The 26247-nt window shown below is 43.5% G+C and overlaps 1 protein-coding gene and 1 long non-coding RNA gene across 2 annotated transcripts in view; one reads left to right on the top strand and one right to left on the bottom strand.

Annotated features, from left to right (window-relative positions):
* Positions 1-21319, top strand: part of LOC149090768 (uncharacterized) — a 152124-nt gene extending 130805 nt beyond the window's left edge. The window contains exon 2 of the long non-coding RNA XR_016197554.1: positions 21080-21319. This is a non-coding gene — a long non-coding RNA (uncharacterized LOC149090768). The remainder of the gene's footprint in view (positions 1-21079) is intronic.
* LOC149090769 (uncharacterized) lies at positions 16611-17863 on the bottom strand. Its single transcript, XM_089264145.1, has 2 exons — positions 17651-17863; positions 16611-17068 (listed from the first exon to the last, which is right to left on the bottom strand). The coding sequence occupies exons 1-2, from the start codon at positions 17846-17848 to the stop codon at positions 16739-16741; spliced, it is 528 nt and encodes a 175-aa protein (XP_089120271.1). The 5' UTR covers positions 17849-17863; the 3' UTR covers positions 16611-16738.
* Positions 21320-26247: the final 4928 nt, after the last annotated feature.

Here is a 26247-nt window from a genome sequence, read left to right as displayed (position 1 = left end):
TGGCACGATCAAATGGATATTCTAATATGCATTAGATTTTTTCAAAATTTTTCCGATCTACATCTAAATTTGGAATATTTTATCTAATGGAATATTAGATAGGTGGGTATAGTATTCCGATTGCCCCTGATTGTGGATTTGGTATTCCAAAAATGGAGCCACATCTGGGTTATTCTCTACTGTTGTAATAAACTGATCAACAAAATTCTTTACTTGAGGAGTGCTTAACCGATCAGTCAATTCAAATTATGAGGCAGCTTTCAGCAAAAACATTCCATGAATATGGGGAGGGCCTTAACTCATCTCGCCAGTAAAACCTAACCACGACCGAAAATACCACCCTCCATTTTCATTAATTTCAAAAACTACCTATAGCGAAAATCCAAATACCTTGAGCAAGTAACCGGGTCAGATCTATTGAGACGAGCTTTATCGTCAAAGCATAAATTAACTGCTTGCCCTTCTGATATTATTAAACTGTCTACATATTTTGTTTATGTCCCTTGTGACTTTTTCAAAGTTTTTATACTCATTCACGAAGTGAATTAGTATATTGGTTTTGTGCAATGTCCGTCTTGCTGTCCGTCCGTCTGTCCGTATGAACGCAGTTCATTTATATAATGACTGATGAAAATGTCCACGCCTACTAGGGGCGTGGCAAATCAAACCTGAAGATATAGTGATTTTTTCAAATTTGGCTATATTTTAGGCACTATTGATGCTAGAGACTTGAAATTTGGTACATATACGCGAGTTGACCTCCCAAGTCCAACAAGCTATAGTGGATACATGTCCGCCCAAAGGGGGCGTGGCAAACCGCAAAACTTTATATCTCCTACAGTTTAAGAGCTAGAAGCTTCAAATTTGGATAGTTGAGTTACTGGTAACCTCCTCTATCGATGCCCCAAAAATAATTGTCACGCCACTTTGGGGGCGTGGCATATCGAAAAATACCCTGTAATTTTCACATTTTTTGAGCGTAAGCATTCAAATTTCGCATTTACCGTTAGCTCTTTCTAAGAACTGGCCAAAAATGAGGTGTCTACGGCCACTAGGGGCGTGGCAATCGGCATTTATAGTATCAAATTGCGACATTTATATGCTTGAGCTATCTATGTATGTACATGTATATACAAATAAGCTTAATAGGCATTGATTACACGGAAGGAAACATTTTTATTTTTTGCCGACAGCGCTACCGACCACTGTCAACAAACATACATAATTAAAATAAAAAACGAAATATGTATGAAAAAAACACACAACATTGAAGGGGCTTTGAACCTCCGCCGCTGTAACATAACTTGCGACGTCTCTATCACCCACGCCATCGTTTTGCTTGACAATCTGGTAGCTAAAATACAATAAAGTAATAACAGAGCGTCATCTGACAAAACTACAATAACAGCTAGAAAATCCAGAAATCAATCGCAATTCTTAGAATGCTAAAAAGCGCGCTTTTGTAATGTAAGCAAACGCTTAAGAATCTGCAATAGGTGTGACCGAAAGCTATTAACGAAAATTACCATACATTTGTACTCAAAAAGTGCACGATCAATATAATAATTATCGATTACTCGATAAAAATTACCAAAAGCTACAATATAATCAAAAAGCATAATTTTTTTGTACTTTTAAAGCCAAATTAAATTTGCAATAAGAATAAATGCCCCTTTGTAAACATAGCATCATGTATACGGACTGTGAATGAGTATTCCGCAGTCGGTAGCGCCCGACTGCAACGTTCTTACTTGTTATTAACTTCCTTTGCGTTGGCTTGCACAAGGTTTGATGTTGCACTGATTATATGTGTTTGGTTACTGACATAATCATTTAGCCGCTTTTCCAGCCTTTTTTCAGTGCCAATAATGAAAAACATTATGAACCGTTTTGATCTAGTTGGTTGTTTGGGTGATAATTTAATATTTTTCTCTCTAATATTTTTCATTTTTAACATTATTTTGTTGCTCACTGTTGGAGGGTGGAGTCGTCAGACTAAGTCGCAGGTAGTAGTTAGATAGTTTTCAAATCTTGATTCAATGTAAAAAGTGTATTCTAAAATATTTCTATTTAAAGATGGCGATGATGTAGTGTTCACACGTAGCAAGCAAGAAAAAGATGACAGACATTAGGAGTCCTAAAAAAGGGAGTACTTGGCGGAGAGCCAAGTGCTGAGAGAATCGGTTATGCTATTAACAGCAACCTGTTAATAGCATAATCGGGCTGTGTGGGGGAGGAGCAATCCTGTTAATGGGATCTGGCATTAACATACTCCCCCCCTTGCAAGGATTGCAATATAGGACCGTGTAGGACTACACGCAGGAACCCGAAAGGACCCACCCGAAGACGGTGTTCTGGGCCATGGGACGACCGGCAATGCTGGGGACGATTCCCGGAAGGATGACGTGAGGATACACGTCAGCCCCCAACACAACAGACACCGTACTGGGTCGAGCCCAATCGCTGTCGGCGAGCGTGATCCCAGCCGGATTGGCTGCGTGCTCGACCTGCCGAATTGGCGTCCGGCAAATGAGCTGCGGGTCCATTTGGAAGATGGTATCGAGATAGAAGTTCGATGTTTTCGAACTGATGGTCGCCGTGCAGACCTCTCCCGGACCCACGCTAGTGGCGGAAAGACCCATGGTCTTTGCCAATGAAGCCTGGATCCGAGTAGTAGGACTACACGGATCGATCAACGCTCTCACGTCGAACTCCTTCACATCCGTCTGCAGACTGATGAGTGCCGTGGGTAAGATGCTGACGGCCTTGTTCTGCATCAGCGTGCTCAGTGGCGGCGTATCTTCCCTCGTAGACTTGGGCAGTGCCTGGAGGCGTCGTCCTTTGCGGGATCCTTTTTGTCGGGTGGATGTCCCGGCGAGGGTGGAAGAGGTGGGTCCGCTGGCAGGGGTTGCAGCGGGGCGACGTCGCTGTCGGCGACGAGCTCCGGGCAGGTGCAGCAGAGTGTGATGGCTCTGGCCACACGTCTTGCACTTAGCCTTGCTCCGGCAGGACTGCCCGGAGTGCTGATGCGCCAGACAATTCGCGCAGTACTTATTTATAAGTACTGCGCGAAGACGTTTTTCGGCCGGAAGGCCCAGGAACCGCCTGCACTTCCGCAGAGCGTGGATTCCTCTGCACACTCGGCATCGGAATGAGTTGATGCCGGGTATCTGCACAGGATGAGTGGCTGGTGGCATAGCTGGAAAGGAGAGATGTGTAAGGCATGAGTGATGGAAATCGATGCACATACAGAGTTAGTTGGACAACACATGGTTATTGTCTTCCGTTGGTAGGATAACCAACTTGTGGACGGGTCTACGGATGATGCCCCGGGAAGTGAGAACGTCCGCCACTCGGACCTTCCCATCATCTCCTGGGTGAGTGAGGTGGACACGGCCAAGTCGCCATTCGTTGATGGCAACGTTGTCGTCCTTGACAACGACCATGTCACCAACCTTCAAGTCGCGCTCGGCGCACTGCCATTTATTACGTTTATGCAGCTCCTTAAGGTACTCTTCTTTCCAACGGAAACAAAATTGTTGGTGAAGAGCCTTAAGTCGCTGCCAGCGATTCAGAATAGACATCGCGTCTTCCGTGATTCTGGGCTCCGTAATTGAGAGAAGAGGCCCACCGACTAGGAAGTGACCCGGAGTGAGGGCTAGTAGGTCGGTGGAATCCTCGGACATGGGTGCTAGAGGCCTTGAGTTGAGACAGGCTTCTATTCTCGCCAAGAGGGTTGAAAGCTCTTCGAAAGTATATTTTGTCGTGGCGGTGGATTTGTAGAATAGGGCCTTGAAACTCTTCACCCCTGCTTCCCACAAGCCACCCATATGGGGGGCACTCGGTGGATTAAAATGCCAGGATAGGCGATGGACAGTATGCTTTGCAAGCACCTCGGATCTGAGAGATTCCAAGAAGTGTTGCGATAAGATTTTTGCAGCTCCGACAAACGTCTTTCCGTTGTCGGAGTAGAGCTTTTGCGGGCATCCACGCCGAGCCACCAAGCGGGAGAATGCCGCCAAGAATTTTTCAGTCGTTAGGTCGGAGGTGGCCTCGAGGTGGATAGCCTTGGTGCTGAAACACACAAACACGCAGACGTACCCCTTTGTAATGAGGCAGGCGCGTCCGGTGTAGTTCTTCACATCGAAGGGGCCTGCAAAGTCGACGCCTACGAATGTGAAGGGCCTGGAGAAGGTTGTCCGTTCAGTTGGCAGGTCGCCCATCATTTGCGTTTGGAGACGCTTGCGATAAACTACGCAGGACTTGCATGAGTTTATGACAGGTTTGATGAGGACCTTCAGTTTGGGGATCCAGAATTGTGAACGGATGAGTCGCATAGTTAGCTGGTTTCCACCATGCAAGGATATGCGATGGGTGATACATACGATACATCTTTGTGATATCGGCATTGAACACATATCTATAGTATCGCCATTGGAGGATTTGCATCGTGAGGTCGGACTGAAGGACCGGGCCGGGATGAAGGATATCATTTAGGCTTTTACCATTGGAAGATGGGCACGAAGCATTGAACACCACCCTCACTTTGGTGGTGGTGCTGTCGGGCTTGAAGACAGCATGGTGAGGCAAATAGAAATTGCTTATTGCAGGATTGCAATGTGTAGACACTGGGTTCATATGACCCAAGTCGAGATACTCTTGCAGGATTGCTTCGTATTCGGCCTTGAGTGTCGGGTTCTTAAACAATCTACTCTCATTCTTGAGAAACTGCCCAAGCGCGATGGATCGCGAATGACCTAAGTCAGGATGGTCCGGATTTTTGAACGGAAGAGTCACGACGTAGGAGCCAGACTTGTCTCTCCGTGTGGTTCGGACAAAGTTATCCTCACACGCAGAGTCTGGTTCACTGGCTACCTTGGGGAGATTCTCCACCTCCCAAAATTTGGTGATGAGGTGATCGAGTTTCTCCTCGTGGAGGATAGTAACTCTTGTCGTGAAAGCGGAAATCGACTCTTGAGGCTTCTTACTGACTGGACCCGTAAGAATCCAGCCAAAGATTGTCTCTTGGCCCATAAGTGATCCGCAGAGGTTAGGGCGGAAGCCCCCCTGCACGATCGACGGAAGGATATCCGCGCCTAAAAGAACGTCAATTTGAGCGCTCTTGAAGAAGAGTGGATCAGCTAATGGGATGTCGGGCAGATCGTTAAGGAGTTGTTGCGGAATGGGGTACGATGGCAGATTGCCGGAGAGTCGTGGGATGACTAATGCTGAGGCCTCAATGCGGAGTCTTGGTTTCATCGGAGTGCCGATATGGAAGTCACAAAGCCTTTTCGACTGTGTTGCCACAGAGTAACCTAAACCGGACACTTGTGTTTGCACGGGTCGAAAAGGTAGCTTCATTAGGCGGAACAGACGTTCGGAAATAAACGTCGCCTCAGACCCCGAATCGATTAAAGCCCTGGCCGGATATGTGGCCCCCAAGTGGCACACGTCAATTACGGCCGTACCGAGCAGGACCCCTTGCGTATTGGCCGCGAAATACGACTGGACATTACGCGATACTTCGGACGTACCTGGAGCCGAAGCGGCTACGGCCGAGGAGCTGATTGCCGTGGAGCCGTCACGGTGAAGCAATGTGTTGTGCCTCCCCTTGCACTTGGCGCAATTATGAATGCTGGTGCAGTCACGCAGCTGATGACCTTGCGCAAAGCAGTTCAGACAGAGTTGCTTGCGCTTTATGTAGGATTCGCGCGCTGCAAGGGACATTTGGACAAAACGAGGACACAGTCGAACCGGATGGTTCTCTTTACTGCACAAATCGCACCTTTTGGGCTTAGACTGGACTTGTGTCTCGAAGGTATGAATCTTTCTCTGAGAGGTGGTGATCGTAGATCTTGGATCTGCACCTGGGACCTTTGGGATAGGCTTATCACCCTCCATAGCTTCAAGCGCGCGAGCATGTTCGCTAATGAAGAGACTCACGTCTCTCCAGGCTGGGATGTCTGATTTCCTAATGAGCGAATGCTCCCAAAGAGATCGAGTGTGTTCAGGTAACTTGGAAGTGCACAAGGACACAAGGATACAATCCCAGTTCTCCGTAGAGATCTGAGCTTGCTCGATAGCAGTGACACACCGATGAATGGTGCCATGCAACTCTCTGAGAGCCGCGCCTGATTCTTTGGTGACCTTGGGGAGATTGAGAAGGATCTTAAGCTGGCTGTTCACTAACAGCCGCTTGTTCTCGTACCGGTCACACAAGGCGTCCCAGGCCGATGCAAAGCCATCGTTCGTGAGCGGGCACTCGGCGACTAAGGCGTTTGCATCACCTGCTGTCTTGGAGTTGAGGTGGAATAACTTTTCCACCGGAGTCAGGCGCGGATTTTGGATGTATATTGCAATGAAAAGATCACGGAATGTCGGCCAGCGCAAGAAGGCCCGGAGCTGAGCCGCATGGGTGGCGTTAGAATCTCCGGGACCGTCGATGCGGGATTCGAATTTAATGAGCCTATCCGCAGCCGCGATGAAATCGGACAAAGACATATTGGTTGAACTAGCGGGCTTCGGACTGGACCTGGTAACGACTGGACTGCGCTTAAAAGTGCTAGTGGTTGGTAGTTTCCCGGACGGAATGGGAGATGCGGAAGCACTGCGCTTGATCAAACGGGAGGCGGGTACACTTAGCTGCGCTCGGCTAGCACGATCGGACATGGAGGTTAAACAAATAATAAATAAAAACACAAAAAAAAAGAGAGAAAAAATAACAAAAAACAAACGGGAAGAATATTAGTTGAGTCCGCAAAAAGAATAAAAAAAGAAAAATGCGAATCGATTATACGAAGAAAAAAGAAAAAAATAAAAAAAAAAATAAAAAATAATAATAAAAATTTAAAAAAATGAAAGAGTATATGTAAGAATATTATTTGAAAAAAAAATAAATAAATAAATAAATAAGCTTATTAAAATATACGATTTTGTTGTACATATTGTTTAATCAATTATTTGTTTTTTTTTTTTTTGTATTATTTGTTTTTAAATAATTTTATTTTATTTTTATTTTCTTTTTTTTTTTAATTGTAATCAGTAATGTTAATTGTTGTCTCTTTATATGTTTTCTTATTATTTCTTATTATTTTAACTATCGGTATCGAAACGATAGTTGCGCGCTGTGATCTCTAAAGACACAAAGTATCGCCACGGAATTGTGGCGGTTGTCGATTAATCTAGGTATCGGCAAGATGCGATCACTAGCATTTGCACACAGAACAACAAGTGGAATATTATTATTTATTATATATGTGTGTTTAATTAATAAGTTTATTAATTTCGTGTTAATTGTGTTGCTGCTCTAGTTGTACATTCATATGGATATATGAATGTACATATGTTTATTTTTGTATATAGATGGCAGAGCAAAGCGGAGACACAATTAGCACACACACCTATAAAAATTAAATGCAAATATAAATATATATATGTGTGAATGTGTAAATATATAAATATAAAAATTTAAAATAAATTGTAATAAAACGACAAGGATATGATTTTTGTTTTAACTTTATTTATTTTAATATATATATATATATATGTTCAGTGCGGATTGTACATACAAAGGTGCATATGTATATGTGTATGTATATGCAATGGGAATCTTGTATGTACATATGTACATATAATGCAGTGAAATCGCAAGTGAAAAGTGCGCAATCGGATTTTCTGATCGGAATGAGTATTGGGGTTGAATTGCGACAAGACACAAAGGATATTGTGTATTATGTCTTAGCAAAACGGAAAGAATCGGAAATATATGTAGGCGTGTGAATATACAACGGACTTGAAGGTTAGTGCATACAGACATATATGTATGTATGTATGACTATGGATTTCACGTACCTGAATATATAAGAATATATATATTCAGTACCGTGTCTAATATATAAGAATATATATACTAGTGCAAAGCAACTTGCACAACAATGCACAAACGTATGTGGCGGAAATTTCGTATGACAAATGCCGGTATGGGTGTGCACTATGCAAGTTGCAATAAGAAAAGAAGAAATTACTTATCTGAGACTCCCGAGAATCGCTGGTGATGATGGTGGAAGGGTCTCCGGCTCGGAGGACCAAATGTTGGAGGGTGGAGTCGTCAGACTAAGTCGCAAGTAGTAGTTAGATAGTTTTCAAATCTTTATTCAATGTAAAAAGTGTATTCTAAAATATTTCTATTTAAAGATGGCGATGATGTAGTGTTCACACGTAGCAAGCAAGAAAAAGATGACAGCCATTAGGAGTCCTAAAAAAGGGAGTACTTGGCGGAGAGCCAAGTGCTGAGAGAATCGGTTATGCTATTAACAGCAACCTGTTAATAGCATAATCGGGCTGTGTGGGGGAGGAGCAATCCTGTTAATGGGATCTGGCATTAACACTCACTATTCTATTATGCAGTATTCGTTGAAATCACCCAATTTTTAGCCAATTTTGTTTGTTTTACTCATGAGATCATCTGCTTGTTTCAGTACTTCGAAATAAGCTTGCATGTCATAGTCGAACAGCATCTGCCAGCTTGAAGAGATGACTTCCACTTTTCCGAGTTTATCCATTAGCATTGCCGTTTGTGGATCCATATCTTGAACTTTGAGTTTGGTGGTTGTGTTTATAGCAGGTATAATTGTAGTACTTGCTACCTGCAACATCATTAGCAGGCTTAAAATTGTCGCTTTTCCAGTAGGAAACTTTGCTGATCGTGTTTTTCTTCGATCTTTTTTTGTTGTTTTGGCTGTCGCGTTAGTGTTTTTTGTTTTTATACCCTGAACCCATTGAAAATGGGAAATCAGGGTATAATGGTTTTGTGTAAAAGTATGTAACAGGCAGAAGGAATCATCGCAGACCCCATAAAGTATATATATTCTTGATCAGCACGACGAGCTGAGTCGATATAGCCCTGTCCGTCCGTCCGTCCGTCCGTATGAACGCCGAGATCTCAGAAGATAGAAGAGCTAGAGAGCTGAAATTTTGTGTGCATGCTCGTGTATACCATACGCAGTACGAGTTTGCTTTATTTTTTTAATCGAAAAATTGATTTTGTTTTTTGCGCCTCATCGGAGTACTATTAGACGTGAAGACTTCAGATTTATTGTGTATGTACATATGATGAATACAAACATTTTGTAATCAACAGATTTTGGATACCACGCCCCCTTCGCCACCAATTTGTATTTCAAATACTAGAGACTTGTGCTTTGTGCACACACATTTCGACCATATGATTATGCCCAGAAAATTTCACTAAGATTGCATGTCTACAAAAAAAGTTATTCATCAACTAAATTCTCTAACTATTGCCCACACTGCAGCGCAGCCCAAGCGCAGTCGCTGCTTACTGCGCAGTTAGCAGAGCGCGGGCTTATGCATGCGTGTTGATGCATGTGTATGTGTGTGTACATAAAAGAAGTGCAGAATGGAGGGTTCAGGGTATCTCCTAGTCGAGCAGTCTCGACTAGAGCCTTCTTACTTGTTTGTATAGCTGCTCAACAAATTCCAGTACATTTTGTAAGGATTGAATTTTTCTAGCTTGTAAAGTTGTAGGACTTCAGTCGAGAATCTTCGTAGCAAAATTTGAGCGATAAGTGTATCAGCATCGTTACCCATTTGGGCTGTTTGTTTTGCGATGTAAATATTCTCATTTGCTGTATCCAAGAATCGGCGGATCCTGCTTTCATCATTGTTTAACGGCGTTTGCGAATATCCACTAACTGGTTAACGGCGTTTGCGATTATCTTACGCTTATTTGCATAGCGCTTACATATAAGTTCCCACGCCGAATTGTAGCTAGCAGCTGATCCACTTAACAAATGGCTCACTACCGTTTGGGCATCTCCTTTGAGGCATGATTTCAGGTAGTTCAGCTTTCTTGTGTCGCTGAAATCCTTCCTTTTGTGAACCGTGTCGGAGAAAATATCGAAGAACGTTGGCCAGTCTTTGGGACTTCCATTAAATTGGGGAAGATCCGATTTCGGTGGCTCTGGAACGTCTAACTTTGTAATACGCAAGTCGTGTAATTTTCTGTCAAGCCTATATAACAGATCACCGACGTTGTATTCCAGTTCTTCTATTTCGTCGCTGTCGCCGAACGCTGACTGGACTTTTTCCATCGGAAAGTTAACTTGCGTTTATAGGCAAAAATTTCTTCGCTGTTGTTGGTCTCCAGGATAGCAGTCCCTTCTGCCATTTCTTTCCATACTTTTACAGCCTTTTTGTCCACAAGTTCCACTAGATAACCCATTGGGGCTGAACCGCTTTTTGAAAACAGTACTTCCTGTTGAGTTTGCTGTTCCCTGGGTGCCTCGGTTTGTATATGCCAATTCTTGCTAGTAGATGGTGTGTCGGCGTCCATATCAGGGTCGGTAGTCTCGACGTTCATAAGGGCCTCTTTGTAGGTCCTGATATTTTCCATCAATACATCGTATATATTCTGGATAAAATACGGATGATTGCTTGGGATACCGATTCGCATTAGCGCCGAGTGATTGACAGTGAACTCTTCTGCCAACTTATTCACGACTGCTAACGCATCCTTATCAGCTATGGTCTTTAAAATGGTGTCAAACAAGTTTGATTGCTTCTTTAGCATTTCAATAACCTTGTCTGATGGCATCTTGTTGCGGTTATTGTAGTTTTTGTGTATTTGTTGTTGATTTATTCATTTGCTTGACCCGTTGGAGGTGTTTTTGTTTTGATCGCCTTGTTGATCTTGCTGTGCCTCTACTCACAGCGTGGATTGGTAAGCCAAAAGGAATAAATCACTTTGATATACTTGTTACAACTTTGATATTTCGTAGTCTTGTGGTTCGGATCGAAGGACCATGAATGAATACACTTGACTATGATGGTGTTTAGTTTCGTATTGATCTTTATTATTCTGAGCCTGGGTTTATATACCCAGACTCATGTATATTTTCATCCCTTAAATCTAGTGTGTCTATTACGGAGTGTGTAAGGCTCAGCATTGGTCTATTACATATTTTTTATCTTATCGCTGAGTGTGTAAGACTCCGCGTTGGTCTATTAGCTATTCTTATCCTATCGCTGAGGTTGTAAGGCTCAGCGCTCGTCTCTTACGTATTCTCATCGCTCAGGGTCAGGGTCATATTTGACATATATGACAGCTCACACTTGAAACATATGTTATCTATTTTATGCCAGTTGTCGAGTGCATAGCGCGTATGTTTCCATACTTATCATATTTCTATGCATGTTCCTGAACAATAAGTGATGCTCAGTTGAAACCAATTTCAATGGAAACAAATAAAAATTCACTTAATGTATGACAACAAGCGAAGAGCAACTCAAGAATATTAACAAATGCGCGCGATCGTAATAAATCTCAATATATTACACTGCAGTGCACTATTGGAAAAAAAAAACCCGAAATTTTGGCAAAAATACAATTTTTTTTTTTATCAATTTTTGAACTTTTTTTTTTATTTTCCAATAATTAATATCTTAACTAATATAAAACGAATTTAAAAAAAAATTTTATGGACTGCCCCTACTATATAATGTTGGCTACAAGAGTTGCTTTGTATGCAAAAATAGCGCGGGAAAAATTGTGCAACTTTCAAGTTTAGTACTGCGGTAAATAAAAATAAAATTTATAACTTTAAAATTGGAAAACATTACTGATGGTATGTACTATAAATTGTCAATTCAAATTTTCAAATTCAAAGCAACACATTCACGGTGGGTCGAGGGCAAAATATTTATCAACTTAAAAGAAGTTAAGTCCTCGCAAGATAAAGCTGGTCGTAAAGAACTTACTTATAAAGAAGCAGGCAGTCGGCTGAAGAGAAAATTAGCTTCTGATCTTGCAAGTCAAGAAGAACACACAACCCAACTGCTTATACATGCTGCCTCGGTTTCAGCAAGAAAATGCAAAGAAAATGATATGGCATTCGTTCTACGAAAAACAATGCACAGTGAGAATGCGAGTGAGATAGGAAAGAAAATAGAAGGTAATTTACCAACTTCTATAGACCTATTCTTGGTATCCCATGTCCCCAACTGTGCACAAAGTTTTGATCCATGGATACCAAATAATGTATAGCTGCATAGTTCCTGTTGGTGTTCTCGGAGAAAACGCATCAGAAGCTCAAAACAAAATTTATAAAAATGGCAGAAGGTCGCATGCCAGAAAGAGCAGTAGGTTAAACAACATCACTGATGTTTTTCACAGGGCATTAGATTCATCTGATCAGCTTTTGTCAAGTCTTTGTCTTAAAAAAAGACAGAAGCTTCACAAAAAATTAAAATTTTCAAGCGAAGTGATTGATCTGGTTGCTTTGATTGAGCCTCCGCAAATCGCACATCAAGATGATACAAATGAAACTGAAAGTTTACAAGCTGAAGATGAGAATGAGGATGATGCAAACAATTTCGACCCGAATATCGAATTGGATGAAGAAAATTATGATTATTGATGTTAATTCTTTGAGTATGTGGTAATTATTGTAAAATAAAAATACAAAATTTTTTTTTTTATATTTTTCTTAATTTTACGGGGTATAAACGGAATGATAATACACATTTTAATTTTTTCATTATATAATAAGCTGTATAATAAATATGTAATGTAATATATATATATAATATATTTAAAAAATGTATGTGTAGAGTACATATGATTTCATTAATAGGTAACAGGGAGGCGGGGAGAAGGCGTGGTCAAATAGTAAAAAAAAAATCGAAATTCTAACTTAGTCTATCTTAGGTGTATGTAAAATTTCAACCTCCTAGCTCTATTTTTAGAATTGATGCCAAAATTTCGGGCTTTTTTCCTATAGTGCACTGGCAGTGTTAAACTATACTTGACTGTGACTGTGACTGTTACAGACAGCTGCTAACGATATAGCGAAGACAACAACCAGAATGTTGAGTGACTATTAGTATGGGTATGTTGAGTTATTTTTATATTTGACTGTAGAGCGATTGAGTGCAATGCATTCACACACACACACATGCACAAGCGAGCGCTTTTGTATGTGCAAGTGAGAACGCAACGATATTGCAAGCTAGAAATAAAAATGTAGATCGAGCTCATACGATGAGCGCAAAGTGAGAGTGTAAGTTTTGAGCGGCAATAAATCCAAGTGACAAGCGCAAGTTTTGAGCGCAAAGCGAGAGCTCTACTGTGTGTAAGCGAGGGTGCAAACGATATTGCAAGCGAGCATGCAAACGATGAGCGTAAATTAAAGCGAAATTCACTATGTAAGCGCGAGTGCAAACGATATTGCAAGCGCGCATGCAAATGAAGAGCGTAAATTAAGAGCGCAATTATCTGTGCAAGCGAGAACGAACATTGATGTGCGAGCGAGAGCGAGCTGTGAGCACAAGCGCAAATCGAAAGCGCGAGACGAAAATGAGCAAAAAACTGTAACACACTAACGGCGCCAAAGAAAACTTGGATTATGCGAGGCAACAGAGAATGAATTTTTTGCAGATCAAAGGTCAATTATAATATGCACCTTATTTTTTATTTTTTATTAAATTTTAATTTTAATTAAGCTCAACACAGTGTACATAGGCGTAGATTGTACATACATTAATATTTTGTATGTCTCAAGTAATGCATTTATTTGTTTATCGCTTGCATTACTTGCTCATCTATGTGCTCTATGTATTTATGTACTTCCCTGATTATCCACAAAGCTCATAATCCAGCTTCCTTCAATTCCAGAGGGTGTCCACCCGGGGGCGCCTAAAATGTCCTTCCAAAAGGAGTCTGGTCCTTGTATTTTTTCCCATAGGCCATCTAGCGGGATGCGTGTTTTCTTGTTTTAATGAGACAAGTTGGCCTTCTGTGAGGTTGCAGTGATGCCAGGTATTCCTCTTTCCATTTTCTCCAGAACTCTGCTCTGATTCGTTGTATGTGTCTCCATCTATTCAGAGATTCGTTCTTTCGATGTTGGTCAAAGTGTTCTGGAGCTCCAATTAGTGGTCGTCCAACAATAAAATAGACATGTACCCATTGTATGACTTTTGGCCTTTTCCTTTGAAACATCTAGATTGGAATGGTCCAGCATAGTCAATACCAATGTTTTGGAACGGGTAATCGCCAGTTACTAGATACACTGGTAAGTTTCCCATTAACTGACTGTTCATTTCCTGTTTGTACCTGATGCAGGTAACGCATTCGCGTAGATATTTCTTTAACGTGCTCCGTAACTCGACAATCCAGAACCCCCTTTGAATGAAGTATCTCATTAGTTTCAGTCCGCCATGTAGGGTTTCCTTATGTGCGTTGTTTATAATTAGCCAATAAAGATGATGACGTGATCATCAGTTAGACTTCATTCATTAGAAGTCTTTGCTGAAGCGTCAAACACTGCTCTCAATTTAGCAGTAAGGATGCTTGGTCAGATTACTGCTTGATGTGGCATATAGTATTTGCCTTGGTCGATAGTGCCTTTGGTTCCATATGGCCTAGCTTTAGCTCCATGAAGTCTTTATATTCCGTGAATATTTGTGGATGCTTCTGGAACTTTTTCTCCATTTGCATTAATCACGTCATAGCCTGCTCGCGCGAGTTTCCTAACTCGAATTCTTTTATAAATGGTATGTACACCACTAGCCGGCCTCCAACAACCTTTTTGGTTGCTTCTTGAAATATACTCAATCATTGCTCTCTGCAGTTATGGCATCATAAGTAGGCTGTGATTACGAATTATTTTCGTTGAGCTGCATATATGTAAGTTTCTATACCGACTTGTAGCTAGCAGCTGATCCAATTAATAAATGGCTCACTACAATTTGGGTATCTCCTTTGAGGCATGATTTTAGGTGTTTCAGCTTCCTTGTCTCGCTGATATCCTTGCATTTGTGAATCATGTCGGAGAACAAATAGGCTTCTTTTTGGGACTTCTATTAAATTGAGGAACATCCGATTTCGGTAGCTCTGGAACGTCTTCGATTCTAATATGCAAGTGATGTAATTTTCCAGTTCATCTATTTCATTGCTGCAGGAGGAATGCTCTCCATATTTCCTTTTAAATCTGCGAGCGCTGACTGGACTTTTTTCCATAGGAAAGATAACATGGTGTTATAGAAAAGAATATCTTCCGGGATGTTGTGTTCTAAGCTGGCAGACTCTTCTGCTATTTCCATCCTTAATCTTAGAGTTTTTTTATTCACTAGCCATTGGGCTCGAACCAAACGAAAATATTTCTGCCTTTGATGTTTCCTGTCTGATTTCCCAGCTAAAAAGGTGGCCTGTGTCTATGGCGGGGTCGGCAACTTTGACTTTAATCAACTTTTTATTGGTCCTGATTATATTGATGGTTGACGACACCCAGTTGTTTGTTATTGTAGATCCATTGGCTTATCCCGTTGGAGGTTTTTTTGTTTTGATCACCAGGCTGATCTTGCTGTGCCTCGACTCACCGCTTGGGTTGGTAAGCCAATGCACAAATTTATAACTAATCACAAAAACTTTTACTTGTGGACTGCATCGAAGTATTAAAAATCCAGCTCGAAGGACCATGAACGAATACACTTGACTTTGATGGTGTTCAGTGTGCATATTCATGCATAATTTTCAACGCTCATCTTTTCCCAGCGCATGACCTGCTAGTCGTTGAGTGCGTCGGATGCATGAATACGATCGTCGCTAATTCAAGTACTAGAGCCTGGCATCGATGGCACTGGGCCGGATACGCTCCAAGTGTTTTAGCACCACTCGATAGCCTTTTAACTGGCGTCGCTGGCGAGTGTGCAGTTGCAGCTTTTCTTGGTGCAGCACACTCAGCACCGCATTATATGTATCGAGGTCATGGCAGTGAATACGTTGTCCTCGCCCAGCACCACCAGTAGCTTTAGTGCTGTATGCTTTTTCAGCTTGTCCAGCAGTTGCACTACATCAGTCACCAGAGGCAAAAAGAGAGCTGGTATCTTTTGTTTAGTGACTGTATTAATTGGCTGTTGTTGGTGTTGTTGGTGCTGGGGTGGAGTTTTAGAAGTAGGGGCAGAGACGGGGGCTGTATCTGCGTCGTCTTCGTTGTGCACTTGTGCGTGCGTGCGCAGTAGCACAGGTGCTGGTTGTGGTGATGGTGATGGTGTTGGTGGCGGCCCCATTTGTGTATTTGTAGTTGCTTGTTGTTGTGTAGCTTTTTGTTTTTTTGTGACTGTGTGTGTCTTGTCGCTGTAGTAGCTGTTGTCGTTTTTGCTGCCGTCTGTGAACTTCGGCGTGTCCATAGTCAGCTTGTTTGCTTCGTCACTATCGTCAAGTAGAGTGTATCGTCTTTTATGTGGTGATTGCATTAATAGTTGATCGAAATTGGCGGCAGTAGTTGTTGTTATTGTGTGGTGGCAGCATTAGCGAATGGCTGCGGCAGCTCGTGTGGCAAGAACGGCGGCACATGGCTCAGTCATCTTGCCACTGAACTCGCGCGAGATGTAGTTGCATGTGTTGATGTAGCATTTGTTTTAGTTGCATGTGAAGTTGTAGCTGCACTCGTTGTATTTGTTGTAGTTGCATGTCTTGTTCTTGTCGTAGCCGTAGCCGTAGTCATGTTCGTAGCCGTAGCTGTAGACGTTTGCATTCGTTTGTATATTAGTGACGTCATTGTTTGAGCGTAATTGGTTTGAGTGGGTGTTGAGTTTTTTTTTTTTTTTATATTCGTTTATTGACAATTTTTATAATACAAGATGCAAGTTGCGTGGTGGCTAGGATAGTGCGCGATGCTTGCGGGACGGCCGTAAACCATTGCTTCGCAAGCACTGTGCGCTACCTTAGCCTGGGACAGCTCGACTTCTCATTCGCTCGACTTCTCATTCGCTCGACTCTGCGGAGCTCCATCATCACTGTGGCCGCGAAGGTGCTTGTTAGTTCCCAAGCTTCCCCCGATTCCAGCATGGCGTTGACAATGTTGTCCGCTCTGATGGAGCGGCCCACTGCCTCTTCCAGACGACGCCTCTCCTCCAGGAACCGTCCACATTCGAAAAGAATGTGGTTGGCGTCTTCCACATGCCCTCGTTCGCACCAGGGGCACTCGTCAGATTCCTCGTGGCCAAAGCGCTTCAAATAGCTCCGAAAGCATCCATGTCCCGAGAGGATCTGCGTAAGGTAGAAGTTTACCTCGCCGTGTTTGCGGTGGATGAGCTTGAGCGTCCACCGCCTAGCATAGCTAAGCTATTCCACTTTCTTTGCCATCGTGCAATGCTGTTCGCCCTGATAGCGTTGAGTCGCGCAGGCGCGTGCGAATTCCGCTCCACGGCTTCGGCGACCAAGTACTCCAGTGGTACCATACCAGCTATGACGAGCGCCGCGTCATCGGAAATAGTCCTGAAAGCGCAGTTGACTCTGATTGCGCTCAGTCTGTAGATCGCGCAAATGCCCCGGCTGTAGCTCGGCGTTGCCATCGCTCTTGCCCATATGGGCACAGCATAGAGGATGACGGACCTAATGACGCTCATTAGAAGGAGGCGTCGTTGCTGTTTAGCTCCCCGCGTGTTAAGCATAATTCTCGAGAGAGCTCTACAAGAATCAGCTGCCTTTATTTTGCACATACTCTAAGTGCTCGCGGGAAGTTAATCTTGTGTTTAACATGACGCCAAGATACTTAATCACCCTCTTTGACGCGATGCTGACGCTGCCTATCCTTATAATGACAGTCTCTACTTTCTTACGACTGCTTACTAGGACGACTTCCGTCTTGTGCACCGCAAGCTCGAGCCCAGCTCCTGTCAGCCAGCTTCGTATGCGATTGATACTTTCGCTGCACATATCCTCTGTATCTTTGAGCTCCTTTCCTATGGCTACGACAGCTACATCATCAGCAAAGCCAATGGTGTGCGAACCTGTTGGTAGTTCCAAGCGCAGTACGCCGTCGTACATGAAATTCCATAGGAGAGGTCCCAGCACTGAGCCTTGGGGTACTCCAGCTGACACTGTATGAGTTTGGGGACCCTCACTCGTATTGTATACCAGTGTTCTTCCTCTGAAGTAACTCTTTATTGTTTCTTTAAGATATTTAGGGATATTATATTGTGACAGCGCATTCAGTATCATATCCCAACTAGCTGTATTGAAAGCATTCTTTACGTCCAGGGTCGCGATGATGCAGTATTGCTTCGTCCCTTGCCTCTATCTGGTGCCTTGGATGGCGGAAGTTGCCAGGCCAACAACTTTTTCTAGAGCATCTGTTGTTGACCGGGCCTTCCGGAACCAAATTGATTTGGTGACAGGCCTCCGGCGCTAGTAATCGCAGTCTCCAGTCTAGAGCATTAACAAACACCTTTCCCATGGTGTTTAAGGAATGTCTCTTGTATTAGACATTCGTTGAATAATTCGGCAAACGTACTAGGCTGCAAGGCGAGGGCTAGCTTTAGCGCTTGGTTTGGGATCCCGTCCGGCCCTGGAGCTGTGTTGGTTCTAAGACCTCTGAGAGCTACTAAGATTTCTTCGTCTGTAACTAAAACAATTTGAGTGCTCGTTGAGCTCTGATCAGCAGACTTCGACTCAGGGGCATGAATGGAGCTTAATCTTTCTGGAAAGAGCGTTTCCACAATCGATTTAAGCTCTAGACGATCCGTCGGCTGCACCTGTCTACCTGCCTATAGTCTTTTAACTACTGTCTTATATGCCCTGCCCCAAGGGTCATATTCGGCTGAGTCGCACAACTCTAAAAAGCATTCTTTTTTGCTTGCCCGAATGGCTCTCTTCAGCTGTCTTCCTAGCTGCCTGGTAAGCTAATAGTTTCTCAAAAGACGTAGACCTACCTCGAACCCGTTGGTAGCTTCTTCTCGCCTGGATGCATTTGCGTCGAATGTCACCTATTTGTGCATTCCACCAATACGTAGGCTCTTGCTGTCGCGTGAACTGCTTGCGGCGTAGCATACTGCTATTGCAGGCACTCTGTATTTGGGCCACCATTTGGCATGCTCTGGCCTCAGCATTACCGATTGTGCCTAGAGACTAAATAGCCTCTGAAAACAGCCGCGGGATCAAAAGTATCCAGCCGATACGATTCCCTCCACAAGGTTGACGCCCTGGCAGGTGGCTCACCTATTGTGAATAGAAGTGTCGTATGATCACTGCCGGTATAGCTATCGCAATGGCTCCATGTTGCTCCCCGAAAAAGGGATGAAGTGACAAAAGTAATGTCGATAACAGATCCGTATCCCGCCCGACTGTACTCGTGGCCAGTGTTGAGCACTGCAACATCTAGTGTCGCGAAGACCTCCAGTAGGATACGGCCTCTGGTATTTGTTGTGAGGCTACCCCATTCCAACGCCCAGGAGTTAAAATCTCCAGCTATAATGGCTTTCCGACCCCCAGGAACATCCTCGGCAAACTCGTCGAACACCGTTGTGAAATCACTGAGCTGCATGCTGGGGGCCAGGTAGCAGCTGTAGAGCCATAGGCTACCGCATTGGCCACGTACGAATCCATTAAATGACTTAACATTCGAAAGAACATTCGTTGTGTTGCCACACCTGTTGCCCATGTCCTAGGGCAGCTGGTTATACAGTGGTGAGGCTCACTGAGAAATGCTACGTCTATACATTTTTCCCTAATGGTCTGCTCTAGAAGGTCTTGGGCAGCAATACAATGATTTAAGTTAAGCTGCAAGAACCTTAACATTTCATTTTACGAGCAGCTTCACGGTAGGATGGGCACTTGAAGTTGCCTGCTGAATGGTCCGCCTGTTTTTCACCTTTTCGGATGCAGAAGCTACATTTTGGTGGCTTGGTGCATGCTTTTGCACTGCGACCCATCTCTCCACACCTGAAACAGGCGCCTTTTAGGTCACAGTCGCTGCCGCAGTTTGCTGCCATATGACCGTAATCAAGGCACTTGAAACAGCGTTTAGGCTGATCCACGGCGCGGATACGGCATACTACCCATCCTATTCTGATCTTGAACACCTCGAGCAGAGTTTTAGCTTTCCCAATCGGACGAGCAACCGTAGCTCTTTGCTGTCCAGCAAAAGCTGGTCGAAGTGATTTGATAGCCTCAATGGGGAGTGAGCTATCCTTCAACTCCACCCTAATTACCTCCAAGATCTCCTCTTTGCTTGCTAACTCATCTAGGTCGCGAATCTCAATTTGAGCCGATTCGGTGCTTTAACTACCGCTCGGACACCCAAGGCTTTGCCTACAGCTTCGTGCAGAGCCTCAGCGCTATGCTCCGGCTTCCTACTCAGTTGCAACAAAAGGTCCCTCTTAGCTGTCTTCCTAATCCTTGGACGACGCCGCGCAGATGTTTTAAATTTGGGTCGCTCTTGACTACGCGAAGCATGTCCGCATAGCTGCAACAACCTACACCTGAAACCGCGATGGCGTCACTTCTGGAACGTTTTTGCAGCGGCTTGCGTCCCTTAACGTCCAGCTGTTCGATCTCGTCTGTCGACCTGCCTGATTTGAATTTTCAGCTGTAGTCCATAGAGCCATTGGTTCTTTTGGGTTCGCTGCGCCTTTATTGTGCCTCGGCTTTTTCGAGGGAGTTTTCCTCTGCTTAGTGGCAACTTCCCTCGACCGCTTGGGCGTATTACTACCTGCTGTAGCACTAACACTCGCTGTTTTAGCCTTCTCAGCTACTACCTTGACCAGCGTGGTCTGCACCTCGCAGTCTTTGACCGGTTGGTTGCAGAACGCTTCGGCCGTCTTGTGGAGACTGACCAGCCTAGCCAGCTCATCTCTCATTAGTGCATTTATATGCCGCTGCCCCCAAATAGGGCAGACAAACCTTCTAGCGTAACTCCCATTTGAGCTAACGCTTCTTTTAAAGACTTGGGTGCCTGGCACTCAGCCACTGGAGACTGATTACAAGTCGACGGCTGCGGCAACGCCCTCTGTTGTTGCTGCGGCGATCGCTGCAACAAGGAACGGCGCGCGAAAGCTTGCAGCTCCTCCTCCATCATGGCCTCCATATTGCTCCGACTACCACGGCGTGAAGCCTGTAGTGGGCACTGCCTACTAACATAATTTGAGTTTAGAGATCGCAGTAACTTAAACTCAACCTAACTACAGCGAGAGCCCGAAAGTATGCACTTCTTTTAATACCTGCTACCTCACACCAGCAACTAGGTTGCTGTCTTTGCTGAGACTTAGCAACTCACCAAAGTTAGTGAGCAGCTGATTGTCCGCTGCAATTTCCAGCACTACTAACAGCTGTTAAAGTGAATGCACCTGATTTTTTATTATATGCACAAATGTGACGCCTAATGTGACAAATCTTTTCGCGCTTAAAAAAAGAAAGGGAAAGAGGAAATCCCTGAGGCCAAAAACAGTGACGCTATTGCCCCCCTCTCTTGCATCACCGGATTGTACCACTGGGGTACTCCGCGAGACCGCCGCGAAGTAAGTTCTTTCCACTTTCACAGGGAAAAACACAGATCAAGCTATTGTCCACGATGGATCACGATGACGTCGACCGTACTCCACGAAAACGCAACTCGAACTCCAAGTATGCCAAGTGTAACTGTCTGGGTGTTGAGTAAGTGAGAGCGTGTGCGCGAGTGTCGGGGTGGGTTTTCTTTATTTCATGTGAGTGAGTGTGTGTGTGTGAGACACTGTAGCAATGGCCGATCAATGCTGCGGAGAGAGAGCTGCCTATGTTGAGTGCTTTCACTGCACTCTCTACTCTCTCCAGGTCGCTCTTAAGCGCTTGTCGAGAATCTTCGGAGCGAAATCTGAGCAATGAATACATCAGCATCGTTAACGATGTGAATACTCTCATTTGCTGTGTCCAAGAATTTTCGGATCCTGCCTTCATCTTTGGTTCTTTCGGTACAGCTTTTAGTCTGTGTTGAGTGATTAGCAGTGAATTCTTCTGCCAACTTATTTACGACTGCTAACGCATTCTTATCATAGCTGCCTTTAAAATGGCTTCATACAAGCATATTAATAGCCTTTCCCGACAGCATTTTGTTGCCGCTGTTGCAGTTTTTGTATATTTGTTGTTGATTTACTCTTTGGCTAAACCCGTTGGATGTGTTATTGTATTTATCGCCTTCTTGATCTTGCTGTGCCGCTACTCACAACGTGGATTGGTAAGCCAAGGAATATAATATACGAGTGTAACCACTTTTGGTAGTCTTGTGTATCCGGCTCGAAGGCCAATGAGTAGGGTGGAGCAGTCAGATGAAAACACGTTGCTGGGCTACTGTTCAAATTATTTATTAAACTTAAAAGTGGGTCGCGCAATATGGCGATGTTGTAAATTCACAGGTCGAGAAAAAAAAGGAAGTGCTAAAGTAGAAGTAAAGTAGGAGTACTTGGCGGAGGGCCATTTGGAGGATAATATCAATATTGAAATTCGATGTTTCCGAACGGATGGTCGTTGCGCAAACCTTTCCCGGACCCACGGTAGTGGCGGAAAGACCCATGGCCCTTGCCACGGATCGATCAACGCTCTCACATCGAACTCCTTAACATCCGTTTGCAGAATGATGATTGCCGTGGGCAGGATGCTAACGGCCTTGTGCTGCATCAGCGTGCTCAGCGGCGGCGTATCTTCCCTCGTGGACCTGGATACTGCCTGGAGGAGTCGTCCCTTGCAGGATCCTTTTTGTGGCGTAGATGTCCCGGCGAGGGCGGAGGAGGTGGACCCGCTGACAGGGGCTGCAGCGGGACGACGTCGCTGTCGGCGACGAGCTCCGGGCAGGTGTAGCAGAGTGTGATGGCTCTGGCCACAAGTTTTGCATTTAGCCTTGTTACGGCAGGATTTCCCGGAGTGCTGATGAGCCAGACAATTCGCGCAATACTTGTTTATGAGTACTGCGCGAAGACGTTTTTCGGCCGGAAGGCCCAGGAAACGCCTGCACTTCCGCAGAGCGTGGATTCCTCTGCACACTCGGCATCGGAAGGAGTTGATGCCGGGTGTCTGCACAGGATGAGTGGCTGATGTCATAACTGAAATAGATAAAGGAAAGTGTGTGGGGTGATGAATGATTGTCTTGTGAGATGAACACTGGAGTTAGTTGGATGACCAACGGGTCTACGGACGATGCCCCGGGAGGTGAGAACGTCCGCCACTCGGACCTTCCCATCATTTCCTGGTGGACACGGCCAAGCCGCCACTCGTTGATGGCGACGTTGTCGTCTTTCACGATGACCATGTCGCCGACCTTCAAGTCACGTTGGGCGAACTGCCATTTATTACGTTTGTGCAGCTCCTTAAGATCCTTCCAACGGAAACAAAATTGTTGATGAAGAGCCTTAAGTCGCTGCCAGAGATTCAGGATAGACATCGCATCTTGCGTAATTCTGGGCTCAGTAATGGTTAGAAGAGGCCCACCGACTAGGAAGTGTCCTGGAGTAAGGGCTTGTAGGTCGGTGGAATCCTCGGACATGGGTGCTATCGGTCTCGAATTGAGGCAGTCTCAGTGCGGGCAATATAATACGAATTTTTTGTTGAATAATTTAATTTCTAGACGTACGATCTTTATGAAACTTTCAGAACTTAATTATTATGTTCAGATGTATGTTCATTCCAAAGCAGAAGTCTCTAGTACTTGAAATACGCCTTTTATAAAAGTGAGGGTAAGGGGGTGAATTTAGGGGTGGGGAATAAATTTTAACAAAAATCTAAATTATATAAAATATACATAAGTCTACATTTGAAATTTGGAAGCTCTAGCTCGAAAGGTGTAGAAGATATAATTTAAAAACTAGCTTTCGATAAGGTTTTTAATCGAACGGGAGCTGCTATCGATTTTTACTGATAAACTCGATATGCGCGTGAAAAAAAATTTCAAGTCTCTAGCTCTTATATCTCTCGATATGCGGGTAAAAAAAAATTTCAAGTCTCTAGCTCTTATATCTTCTGAGATCGACGCATTCATACATACGGACGGACGGACGGACGGACGGACGGACAGACAGACAGACGGACAGGGCCAAATCGACTCAGCTCGTCGCCCTGATCAAGAATATATATACTTTATGGGGTCTGCCACGCCTCCTTCTGCCTGTTACATACATTTTAACAAAACCATTATACCCTGATTTCCCATTTTCAATGGGTTCAGGGTATAAAAAGCACTTTAAAATTAAATAACTCGAGTGTCTTTATTCAAAAATGCACAGTTTAAACGCGAACGACAGTTGTGACATGTAAAATGCAAAATATACATATATTAAATAAAATTTACAAAAATGTTCACAAGTTAAAAAGCGGCCATTTTATATGTGCTCATATACACATACAAATGCAAATTAAAATATAATTTATAATTGGAGTCGTCCGCTGTATTTGCTGTATTGCCTCATTTGTTTATTTGCCATTAATAAAGTTGTAACAACCGTCATAATTTGCTCAATTTGTTTTTCCAGACACTCGAACATGGCCTTATTGTGATCCAGCATCTTTTCCAAGCAAATTGACATAGTTTGTTCGTTCTTTAACTGTTGTTGTAGTCTGGCCAAGTGCCGTGCTGCTGGATTACGTCCGTTTGATGCAGTTGCTTTATTTGTTGTGGTGGTGGCTTTGTTGTCTTGTGTGATCCACGTCGTACGCTGCTGTATGTCAGCTTGGGTTTAGTGGCATCTCTTTTGTCAGACATTGTTGCTGTTGCTTTGGCTGTCGCTTTTGTTTTAGGTGTTGTTGTCTTGTTGCTTGTCGCAGAGATTGCTGTCGTTCTTGGCGCTGTTGTTGTTGCATTTAAATGCAGGTAAGTGCCTTACGGCCTTTTGTATTTTGGGCAACATTTGAAGCAGCATACATGTGCACCTCCAGAATTGATGTACTTGGCGAGTGCATCCCTTGCTTTGGTGCACTCTGTAGATGCATGGGAGCCAGCGCATTTCATGCATCTGTATGAGCGTTGGCAGTAGATTTTAGTGTGCCCGAAAGAATGTTTTGAATTTTGGCGTTTCCATTGGGAGTTCCGTAATGTGTGGAACACCCTGATCGCCGTCGTCTGATTGCATCACAATGCAACTTTGACGACTTGAAGGTTGTTGAATATTGGGCTCTTGCTCTATCGCCCTATAATCAGGATCTTACCTACATCTTGATCGACGTGATATATTGGCAATTTGTTCCTGGCCTCTAACTAAAGGATCACTTCGACGAATCGAATGCTGTTGAGTATTTTGTTCTTCCTCTATCGCCTGTATTGGCAAATTGTCCTTCTTTAAACTACTTTGATGAACATTGCATGTCATCTGTTTTTTGTAATAATTTGTAGAGAAGATACCCCGCAAAATACCGTAATGCACTTTCATTGAAAACATTTTGAAAATTTGCAATGGTTGCATCTAATGACAATTCAACCTAACCTCTGGATCTAAGGCTTCTTGTTCTACAGATGAATTTGTGGCACACTGTTCATGAAATACTGATAGGTTGGATCCGCTATCCTTTATTATATTACCTAATATGAGATCTTCATCTGGAATACATATGAACATAGGGACTCTCGATTGAGAATGAACAAAGCACTGACTTGGCTCTACGAATTGTGAGCCTCTGATTGTGTTCTTTGTTGTTCTTTGTTCTTCGGTCGCAAGCAGATAAGCGGGATCTTATGGTACCGTCGCTCATCGGGAGGGTGGGGGGTTTCTTGTCTACCTTATGACCTGAGTTCATAAATTTTATTTTTAAGATTCCTTAATTGGACTTGAGGTGGAGCTATACTCCACAAAATAATGCTGGGGAAGTAGGGGGAGGATTGGCACATTTTTATAACAAGAACACAACGAAACGTGGCCATAGATAGCATTCGGCATACGCGTTCTTTACCCACCCAGCCGAGGTTTTTCTTAAATAAGGAAAAAAGAAAAAAACCCAAAGAAAAGTGCAATGCTAGGTAGCCTACCCCATTAAAGCAACCCGTCTTCAATAATTAATACCTCATCTTATAATTCATTTCTCCATTCCGAAATTATACATTTTAATTTCCATAACTCAACATTTAGGATTAGTCTACGATTACAATATGAAAATTTTTCACGTTTAAAAGCTCTCAAAAGCGCGCATACCATTTGAATAATATTTTTTTTGTTATTTTTATTTGACCTCTAATTTTGGCTTGCGACCATAACATACACTTTTGCAGAAATAAAAGCAGATCCTAAAATGCTGATTGAAAGCATTTTAGATAAAATAGTATTAAATTCAAAGACTGTTGGGTTTGTATTAGTAGCTCCCCGACTTCTAATTAAATAAATTAAATTTTCTAAAGGGTCTTGGGTCTATCACTGCTGCCATTCCAAATATTTTCTGCTAAAGCAATGACAGGTGAGATTGTAATAATCATCTCATTAACACAACATACTTTTTTTTGG

This window comes from Drosophila navojoa, chromosome X, assembly GCF_054131105.1.
Source record: "Drosophila navojoa isolate 15081-1374.11 chromosome X, UAZ_NAV_1.0, whole genome shotgun sequence".
Lineage (NCBI taxonomy): Eukaryota > Metazoa > Arthropoda > Insecta > Diptera > Drosophilidae > Drosophila > Drosophila navojoa.
Note: the sequence above shows the minus strand (reverse complement) of the source record. Positions and strands in the feature narration are given on the sequence as shown.

Excerpts from the sequence above, each read along its gene's own strand:
- LOC149090769 (XM_089264145.1), bottom strand. The coding sequence starts at position 17,848 with ATGTACGACGGCGTACTGCGCTTGGAACTACCAACAGGTTCGCACACC. Across the intron at positions 17,069-17,650 it reads ACAAGACGGAAGTCGTCCTA|ATCCTCTCGGGACATGGATG; the intron begins GTAAGCAGTCGT and ends TACCTTACGCAG.